Raw genomic sequence first — 10,890 nt, forward strand, 5'->3', positions numbered from 1 at the left:
GAATTGCTTATATTTTGAAAAATACTATTAGCCATTGACATCCATAGTCTTTTTCTTTTTCTTTTTTTTTCCCTACTATGGAAATCAATGGGTCCTATCAACCATCATTCTTCAAAATATTTTCTTTTATATCCAACAATAGAAACTAATAAAGGTTTAAAATACATGAGGGAAAATAAATGAGGTAATTTATTTCGTTTTTTTGTTTGTGTGTGAGCTATCTCTTTAAAGTTTCTTTTTCTAACAAGCTCTTTAAGTATGTTGAATGTCGTTTTGTTTTTTTAGGATTATTTTAAGTTGCAACCAGAAGGCTTTAAACCCGAAGATGTGTATGTCTGTGAATCCCGATACACTGTCAGAACCAAAGCCTTCAAGAAGATCAAAATATGGTCTATGCCACCCAACTCTGTCAAACTGCTCTCCCGGGAGGTTCCTTTACCTGTAGTTCGAGTCGCCTCCATGTTTGTCGGTGCGAAAGACAAAGCAGCTGACCTTCCTGATGGAGAGAGCAGTGGATTTATTGAGAAGGTACCAAGAAAATGATTTATTTTGAGTATTTTTGGTTGCTTTCTTGAGATTAACCTAGCAAATATTGAACACAGGAGAGAGAAGATGTTCCAGTTGAAGTTCCCAATGGAGAGCTGGGATGCCAGTATTATGAACAGCTCCGCTATAATGATATGTGGCTTAAGCTGGGTGACTGTGTCTACATACGCTCCCATGGGCTGGTGCGACCACGAGTGGGCAGGTAGACAAATTTATACTTGTATTACCCAAATAGCTCATCATACCGGTAAAAATTGACTGGTAATATGTTAGTAATAAATAGATTGAGTTGTTATGGTTAATTCAATTCAATTCAAGTTTATTTGTGTAGCGTTTTTTACAATAATCATCGCTTCAAAAGGTGCATGTTATTGTATTGCAATCAAATATATTTTTTAATTAATATTGACAGGATCGAGAAGATGTGGCTGCGGGATGGAGCTGCATTTTTTTTTGGACCCATCTTCATCCACCCTGAAGAAACCGAACACGAGCCGACAAAGATGTTCTACAAGCGTGAAGTTTTCCTCAGCAGCCTGGAGGAGAACTGTCCAATGACCTGTGTTTTGAGTATGCTGTTATTCATTTTAAGACATTCTGTATCAGTCTGCTGTCTATCCATGACTCAAAACTCATCAAACTGTGGGTGTTCAAGCTGTGATAATGAAATTGTGCCAACCATTCTTGTTGCATTCTGGTGCCTCTGTGAAATGAGTCTCTCGGCATGCTGATGAACACAAAGACACTGGATATACAATTAAGACCTGCTTTTTGTAAAAGGCTCCAGTGATTTTTATGGTGTAAGACTAGCCATCTCAGTATCCTGACGCAGCTCAGGAAAACTTGGTGAGAACAAAAAAGCAGTCAATTGAAATAAAATACAACATATCCGGTAGCAAATATATCATGTTAAAACTTATTAAACTGTGCTGGGCCGCAAATGGGATTTATGCAGCTGATTAAGTTTTTGAACATTTCCATTTTAGTTCAGCTTTTTTGGTTTTCTACCCTCAAGACTGTGTTTGAAATCGTGCTCCAGACCTGGTTTTAAATCTTCTCTTTCTTTTCCTCAGGGAAATGTGTGGTGTCTTCCTTTAAGGACTTCCTTTCCTGCAGGCCAACTGAGTGTCCGGAGGAAGATGTGCTTCTGTTTGAAAGTCGCTATATCGAGAGTGAAAAGCAGATGAAGAAGTTTAAAGCCCTTAAACGTTTTTCTCTCTCAGCCAAAGTGGTTGATGATGAAATCTTCTACTTCAGGTGCCTTTTATTTCCTACATTTTTAGCAGTGGGAAGTATTCAAGTATTTTTCCAGGATAAGGAAGTTCTTTAGTGTGTCCTGTTACTTTATCCTGTTGTAAAACTGCTATTGTGCTAAACTGAAGTTCAATGTATACTTTTGCAAACATGCTTGCACAGTCAAACGCACATCATTTTCAAAGTATACTTCGTTTGATGATATTCCAGAACAATCCACTTAAAACATCCACATTGGAAAAATTCATCCTTGTCCAGTGATTACATTGATTTTCTTTCCGAATGAAATTAGCAACAAAAATGTTTGTTGTTTCCTGTTTAAATTAAAGTTGAGAATATATTTTAATTCCCTCATTTTGCTGTCTTTGGTAAAAACTGTGAAACCACAGACTGTGAAATGATGGCCTCAATGTGGGCAAATTACGGATGCTTTTCCACTATTTCCACTGCAACCCATCATAGGGAAACACCCATACACACTCATTCACACACATATACTATGGATAATTTAGCTTACCCAATTCACCTATAGCGCATGTCTTTGGACTTGTGGGGGAAACTGGAGCACCCGGAGAAAACCCACGCCAACATGGGGAGAACATGCAAACTCCACACAAATGCCAACTGACCCAGCCAAGGCTCAAACCAGCGACTTTCTTGCTGTGAGGCGACAGCACTACCCACTGCGCCCCCACGCTGTCATTACATACCATTCTTGGCATAAAATTCTAGGCAAGGTTAGACAACCACACAGAACTGGTAGAACTCATGTGCGTTTGATGTAGCCACTTTGTTGTCTGGAGACTCTCCATAGTTGGCTTAACAGTGCGCAGTTTATTCATTCATGTTTTTGCTATTCAACAAAGTAAATATCAGCAAAAAAACGAGTCTCAAAAACAGAAATATATAATCATGATCCATACATGCGCTGTTTACATTACAATTACATTGCCAATTTTTCACAGTATTTCCTATAATATTTTTTTCTGGGAAAAGTCTTTTTTTTGGCTAGAATAAAAGCATTTTTAATTTAAAAAAAGGTCAAACTCATTTAAGGTCAAACTTATTAACCCCTTTAAGCAATATTTTATTGTATTTAGAACAAACCATGGTTACACAATGATATGCCTAATTACCCTAACTTGCCTTATTAACCTTGTTAAGCCTTTAAATTGCACTTTAAGCTGAATACTATTATCTTGAAATATATGTAGTAAAATATGTATATGAATATTATAGATTATAATTTTACTGTCATCATAGCAAAAATAAAACAAATTAGTTATTAAAAATATTTTGTTTAAAAAAATATGTAAAAAAAAAAAAAAAACTTTCCGTTAAACAGAACTTGGGGGGGAAATATACAGGGGGCTAATAATTTTGACTTCAACTGTATGTTTAAACACTTTAGGATTTATAGCTTTGAAATCATTAGTTGGGTTTAACCCCACTCTGATGCATATAATTAATTTTCATTTTCAGAAAACCCATTGTACCCCAGAAGGTGCCATCTCCCCTGCTAGATAAGAAGATTGAGGAGCTAGAGGCTAAGTTTGCAGACATGGAGGATCTGGATGATGATATGGATGACCTTGATGATGACGATGAAGAAGCAGCCGCAACGCCCTCAATGCCACCCAGTCAGGCGTCCACAACAAGTGACATGGATATGCCTTACACACCACCACAGGTGCCATATATATTTCAGAGATATCAGCCATTGCTCACACTATCCAGTATTACATTCAAAAGAATTCCGATATTTTTTTATGTACACATGCTGTAAATGTGTTTACCTCATTGCCATAAGCAAGTTAATGCCAATATTCTGGGTTCTACAAACTAGACAGATGGTGTTTGTCCATATATTGCAAACATGAATCATTTATAATGTGCTTTTCATCTGTTCTCTTTAAGTAATTTCATATTTAGAATATGAAACTCTCTAATTTGAATATGATTTGGCTAAGCTTTGTTCATATTTAATAATAATTGTCATCTTTTCTGTTTCCCCTCTGCTCAGTCCACACCAAAGATAAAGGGAATGTCCAAAAAGGAAGGAGCCAAGCGTAAGATCAATATGAGCGGCTACATCCTGTTTAGCAGTGAAGTGAGGTCTCTAATAAAGGCTCGCCACCCTGATTTCTCTTTCGGAGAGCTGAGTCGTCTGGTGGGCACAGAATGGAGGAATCTGGAAGCTACTAAGAAGGCGGAATATGAAGGTACGTCATCAGTCCTTACTGAGAGCATGTGCGAGTCCTGGTTACCGTGGATACTAATATATTAAATTGCCAGTCATCATCAAAGCTAAATAGTTTTTACAAGGCACTGCAAAGATAACATGCAGTTCAGTCAGAATATATATGGGCTGTATCTGGAATCTCAGATGTGAACGTTCATTTTCACAGTGAAAGATTTAGCTTTAAAAAGAGAAATAATCTGTTTATTTAAAATCTTTAAATTAAAATGGTTTATTGACCATGGATTAAATATTTTTAGTATTTAATTTAATTTAATTTTTTAGTTTATTTTTGTGCTAATGTTTTTCCATCTAAATGACTTCCCTACTGCTACTACTTCCCGGCTGTTTACTGATGCAAGGGAGGGACAACTTGTTACTCACAATGGCAGTGTGCAATAGTGACAATTATTTTTGGGGGGATTTTTTTTTTTATCAATAATTGTTATTCAACAGTGTTGTCGTAATTTTGACTGGTTTAGGGCTGGTTTATACTTGTGTCGAGTGTTCGATGTGACCATAGGGCCTGCCTTGCACGTAGCCGTAGCGTTTATGTTTCTGCGTGCTGTTTGTCACGCTGCAATAACACTTCCAAAACACTAGCTGGCAGTAGGTTTTTATGTTTCTCTGTGTCGAGTTTCGCTACCTTAATGTACAAGTATCTCAAACTCGCTTATTCAGAGGCAAACGTGCAACAACAGTATCAAAATACAGCAGTCCAATACTGTTCCACCATTCTTTCTATTTTTTTTCACTGCAACATCTGGTTCATGCCGACTTTAAATAAATAAGAAGAAATTGTCATGATTTGTAGATTGGTTTTTTTTTTCTTGGATCTTTGGTATTTTGGTATTCACAGTGTAAGATGCTATGCTGATGAGATCTATCTGTATGTCAGCTCTTTCTTTCTTGCTAAGATTTATGAAGATTATAATTAATTTGTCAATGTTTTGACAGAACGGGCAGCCAAACTGGTAGAACAGCAGGAGCGGGAGAGGGTCCTTCAGCAGCAGCATCAACAGCAGCAGCAGCAGCAGCAACAACAGGCTTCCCCAAGAGCAGGTACCCCAGTCGGCACAATGATGGGGGTGGTACCTCCCCCAAGCGCTATGGGGATGCTAAACCAGGCCATGCCACCTGTCCCAGGTAACGCCAAATCCCCCGACCCATGCTGAAAGAGACAGGCGCAGCATCCGGGCACCCTCCGACAATTCTCATCCATTTAAACCATCTCAATCCTCAACCCATCAACCTCAATCATGTCACTATCTGCCCCATACCAACCAAAAGTCTACCCCATTATTGTCAATTCAGTTCATTTCACCAAATATCTTGTGTTTGTATTATTTTTGTTTGTTTGTTTGTTTGTTTTTGAATATTGCTACCCCTTTTTTTAAGTTGCATTTTTTTTGTGCATGACAACCTTTTTATTAACCCATAAATGTGTAGAGTTCTTGTTTACATGCCTGAATTAACCATGTTTGAAATATTCACTTGTTAATCTCACACTTTCGTAGACATTGACCTGACTGTTATTTTGTAGTTGCATGACTTGTTTAGACTGCTGCATGTCATCAATGCATGGATCTTTTTGTGCTATCTTCTCCTCACCCAAGGCATGATGGGAAATTATGGCCCACCCTACATGCCTATGCAGGGTCCTGAAGGCATGATGGGCATGGGTGGCACTCCACCTCATCTCATGGGGGTGCCCCAGCTGCCTTCCCAGCACTACCTTCTACCAGGCATGGCCGGGTACCCTGGTATGCCCCATCCGGGTAAGAAGCACCCCTATTAGTCAGGAACTCCACCTGAAGATCTTCTGAGCAGCTCCAATCCAAATTGGGGGGGAAATTATTTCTTTTTTTAATCTAAGCCATAGCTTTGTTCCAAATACTAGTGAACTAGTGCCTCGACAGCAAGGGGCCTTTTTTGATTTTGAAACAGAAGACCGTAGAAATGCTTGTCCCCAGACTATATCTGTATCTCTGCATGATTTGATTTGAGTTATCTCTAGTTCATAGAGTGAGAATAATCACACAACATGACTAACACATATTTTCTTAGTATAATTAGTTCACAAGATTTGTCAACTCCACTTTTCTACTCACTAACTCCATTGAGTCTCTGACCGTGTTTTTACCTGATATTAACGTGCATTTGTGGTTATTAGATCCCAAGTATTTTTTTCAGATTCTACTTCATCACAGCAGCTCTGATTGAGACTGCTGAAGAAACAAAGCCATGTTATGCATTTTAGAAGAGAGTAGGACAGCAAGTGAATGAAAATGCTGTTGTTAGCAAGTATGATTTAAATCGTAGTCCATCTGTTTTGCTAAAGTGCAGTTAAGTATGCATACCCTGTCTTGGCATTCCAGATACAGCCCATATATATTCTGACTGAACTGCATGTTATCTTTGCAGTGCCTTGTAAAAACTATTTAGCTTTGATGATGACTGGCAATTTAATATATTAGTATCCACGGTAACCAGGACTCGCACATGCTCTCAGTAAGGACTGATGACGTACCTTCATATTCCGCCTTCTTAGTAGCTTCCAGATTCCTCCATTCTGTGCCCACCAGACGACTCAGCTCTCCGAAAGAGAAATCAGGGTGGCGAGCCTTTATTAGAGACCTCACTTCACTGCTAAACAGGATGTAGCCGCTCATATTGATCTTACGCTTGGCTCCTTCCTTTTTGGACATTCCCTTTATCTTTGGTGTGGACTGAGCAGAGGGGAAACAGAAAAGATGACAATTATTATTAAATATGAACAAAGCTTAGCCAAATCATATTCAAATTAGAGAGTTTCATATTCTAAATATGAAATTACTTAAAGAGAACAGATGAAAAGCACATTATAAATGATTCATGTTTGCAATATATGGACAAACACCATCTGTCTAGTTTGTAGAACCCAGAATATTGGCATTAACTTGCTTATGGCAATGAGGTAAACACATTTACAGCATGTGTACATAAAAAAATATCGGAATTCTTTTGAATGTAATACTGGATAGTGTGAGCAATGGCTGATATCTCTGAAATATATATGGCACCTGTGGTGGTGTGTAAGGCATATCCATGTCACTTGTTGTGGACGCCTGACTGGGTGGCATTGAGGGCGTTGCGGCTGCTTCTTCATCGTCATCATCAAGGTCATCCATATCATCATCCAGATCCTCCATGTCTGCAAACTTAGCCTCTAGCTCCTCAATCTTCTTATCTAGCAGGGGAGATGGCACCTTCTGGGGTACAATGGGTTTTCTGAAAATGAAAATTAATTATATGCATCAGAGTGGGGTTAAACCCAACTAATGATTTCAAAGCTATAAATCCTAAAGTGTTTTAACATACAGTTGAAGTCAAAATTATTAGCCCCCTGTATATTTTTCCCCCAAGTTCTGTTTAACAGAAAGAAGATTTTTTTTTTTCAACATATTTCTAAACAAAATATTTTTAATAACTAATTTGTTTTATTTTTGCTATGATCACAGTAACGTAAAACCAGTAGTTGTACAGAGTATTATTTATGCTATCTATTAAATTACCCAATAAATAGTATTTTTAACGCCTACCCCCACCCCAATCCTAAACCCAACTGTCACAGTACTGTAAAGATATTAATTATTGTTATACAGTGTCATAAAAAATGCTGCTATAATTGATGTACATACTGCACTTCGCGAATCGCGTATCCGATTTAGACTTTACCGTCTATGCGAGCAACAGGCGACCAGGTGGGCGTGTTGAGTGACGCAACAAAGTTGAGAACCCTTTAACTTTATGCAAATGAAGAGAATTTCTTAAGCGACAGCAAATAGGAGCACAAGGTGAGCTCACGTGATCCTCTCTCAGCTTGCTCAGAGGCTGGTTTTATTCTGTAGACCTACACAGACCTGTGTTTGCACCAGATCGTCACCCAGAGCGACAGGCAGCTACAAAGTCGCTGCTAGTGTGAATGAAGCATTAGCTGTTAGTGCTTAGCTTTAAATTTACAAAGGCGTAGTTTGATGGATTTGAGGCTTAGTGTGGAATCATGGGAGTTGTTGTCTTCATCCTACAAGACTCCTGCAGGAAATATATATTTACACCTTATTATCATGGTAGTATAAAGCAGAGTTAGGCTGAAATTCAACAAAGCAATTCAAGAGCATGAACAGTTGCCGATGAGAGACGACTGAGCGAAAAGAGGTAGATATTGTAGGCGTCCACTTCAGTTCTTCTGGTTGTGATCGTTTTTTGCTAAATACATTTTAAGGTCCGTCTAATATAATGCATGACATACTGCAATAAAGTATCTTTAGTCTCCCTGAGGGTGTAATGTCATTAGCATGATGACACAATTACATGTTCGTGTCACTAGTTAAAATAGCTTATTTCTCTGGATTTGAGCATTCTGTGAAAAATGTTTGGATAAATATAATTATGTAAATCAGCAAAAAAAATCTTGTGGTTTTTGGATATTTTAATGAAGTAATCTTACATTTTGTGCCTTTTAACTATTTGTAACTTATTTTGCATTATTTGTAAGTTTAGTCATACAGCATTTCCATATTTAAAAATATATATTTCTTGCATTCCTTCTCAGGTGTGATGGTCCCAGGAATGAATGGAAGCCCTGGTCCTGGAAACCCTTATGGCATGCAGGTGAAGATTATATTCATTCAGCTTTCAGTAGGGATGCTAATGCAAATGCAAGTTGTAGTCATTTTCTTTACTACTCTTTGTCCTTTCAGATGGCTGGATATGGACCAGGACAGCAAGCTCCACCACCATATCCAGGTCAAGGTCAACCAGGTCATCAACAGCCAGCCCCACCTATTTTTGTTGCTCCACCTCCAAAACCCCAGCGTCTCCTGCATTCAGAGGCATATCTGAAGTACATTGAGGGCCTCAGTGCTGAATCCTCCACCGTTAGCAAATGGGACCAGAGCCTTAAGGGTAAAATGAGTTTGCATATGTAGGGTTATTACATTTTTTTTTTTTTTCATTTACTCAAGATGCATTTAATTGATTCTAAATTTCCATTCATACCTGGTGTTTTTAAGAGTTCACACTTAGATATTGCCTAGGGCTCTTGCCTGGTCAATGAACACGTAAGGGGGTACTAGATCATATAGTTCTCGAGAGCTCCCCCTGGTAATGGAGGAAAGGGGAGATGGGGATTCTTCAAAAAACGAAGATAAGGGAGTAATGCTAGATGGGATATTTATAGTAAGTTTTGAATAATTCAATTGGCTTGCTAATGATTATGGATGAGAGATCAGCCGTGATAAATCATATCACATGCTCCTCGAAATTAGTTTGTGTAAAATTATTTGCATTTTAAAAGCTACATTTTTTATTTTTTTGGATTGGTGACTGGCCTATTTCTGAACTTTCAAGTTCAGACAATGTAAAACAATATATTCTCTGGAAACTGCAAAACAATACTAGAATCGTTTTGGTTTGTGTTAGAAAATACTGGTAAGAGGACATTGTGATTTTGACCTAAGATTTAAGACCAAGCTTAAGATGTCGAACAGCAAAGTTTAAATCTCATCTGGCTAGCACACTTCAAGCAACATGTTATGTAATGTTCAATAATTAGGTCAGTTGATGGACACAAGGTGGTCTTCAGTGGCTGTTGGCCACATGAGCATTTACTTGAAATGGTCAAGAAGATGCACAGGCTTAATTTAGACCTGTTTTTAGTATTGTCCCACAAAAATGCGTCTTACCCAATGTAAACCAAGCATTAGTTCTTTGACTACCATTAACATCTTTAATTGTGTTTTTTTTTTTGCCATTTATTGCCATTATTTACCCTTATTTTATACTGAAATTTTTATAAAACAACTTTGAGATGATTATCTTTCCTTCAGCACAGAGAAAGGACTGCCGGCTTAGTAGGGAACAGGAGAGTCATCTCCCTACTCACTGGCTGAAAAGCAAAGGCGCTCACACCACGATGGCCGATGCTTTATGGAGACTCCGAGACCTGATGATGAAAGACACGCTCAACATCCGACAGGCGTACAACCTTTAAACCTTTACCTTTTACCCTAACTCTCAGGACTCTAATTTATGCAAGACTTTTCTCCAGCCAAATCTTTCCCATCATGACTCAAGATGTGATCAAGTGTTAATGTACTGTCAGAAAAGTGCTTCAGCAATAATTATATTTATCGGTTGTGTGTGTAAATGCGTGTGTGAAGAGAAAAATAAACATTTTCCCACCTCTTTAGATATAAACGGCGCACTGGAAAGAAGTCACACGTTTTTTAAAATTTATAACTACTTACATGGATTTCATATTTGTCACTTGGACTATTACTTTAATTAAGGTTAAGTTTATGAGTTATGAGTCTTCATGAAGTTTTTCATATATGACCACTCAAATGCTTCAAATGAGTTGTTAAAGAACACCGTAGCATTTTATAAAGATATTTTCTTTTTATACGGAGGTAAAACTAGCTGAGCTCCTACTTATTTTAATGACAATGCAATTTGTTATTTTTACACTGTGTACATACAGAAAAGTGTGAGAACTGTTGCTTATTGAACACTGCTGCATTAAAAATGACAAAACTGTGTCAATTACACCAATAAACGCCATTTCAGATGGATAACGTGCGCTTCAAGTGTGTCCAAAACATGTTTGTGAGAGGATTGTGTTACAAGCCCCTCCACCCGCCACCACTGTAACACAAGGCCCGCTTATAAACCGCACCACATATTTACCTCAGCAACTACAGTTTTCATTTAAATATGAGTTGTGTAATATCAGAACTGCTCATTAATGTTATTGTTAATCATTAAAAACAATGTTTTCATAATTTTATCCCCCACAAACGGGCGGCATG

The 10,890-nt window shown here is 37.9% G+C and overlaps 1 protein-coding gene across 1 annotated transcript in view; it reads left to right on the top strand.

Moving 5' to 3' along the window:
- pbrm1l (polybromo 1, like) overlaps window positions 1-10,656 on the top strand; it is a 28,461-nt gene extending 17,805 nt beyond the window's left edge. Inside the window, exons 20-30 of the mRNA XM_056460416.1 lie at window positions 286-528; window positions 603-748; window positions 959-1,116; window positions 1,620-1,803; window positions 3,283-3,490; window positions 3,824-4,022; window positions 4,997-5,185; window positions 5,656-5,817; window positions 8,634-8,692; window positions 8,782-8,986; window positions 9,910-10,656. Of these exons, the coding sequence (XP_056316391.1) occupies window positions 286-528; window positions 603-748; window positions 959-1,116; window positions 1,620-1,803; window positions 3,283-3,490; window positions 3,824-4,022; window positions 4,997-5,185; window positions 5,656-5,817; window positions 8,634-8,692; window positions 8,782-8,986; window positions 9,910-10,073 (1,917 nt within the window). The 3' untranslated portion in view covers window positions 10,074-10,656. The remainder of the gene's footprint in view (window positions 1-285; window positions 529-602; window positions 749-958; window positions 1,117-1,619; window positions 1,804-3,282; window positions 3,491-3,823; window positions 4,023-4,996; window positions 5,186-5,655; window positions 5,818-8,633; window positions 8,693-8,781; window positions 8,987-9,909) is intronic.
- Window positions 10,657-10,890: the final 234 nt, after the last annotated feature.

Source organism: Danio aesculapii, chromosome 6 (assembly GCF_903798145.1).
Source record: "Danio aesculapii chromosome 6, fDanAes4.1, whole genome shotgun sequence".
Taxonomy (NCBI): Eukaryota; Metazoa; Chordata; class Actinopteri; order Cypriniformes; family Danionidae; genus Danio; species Danio aesculapii.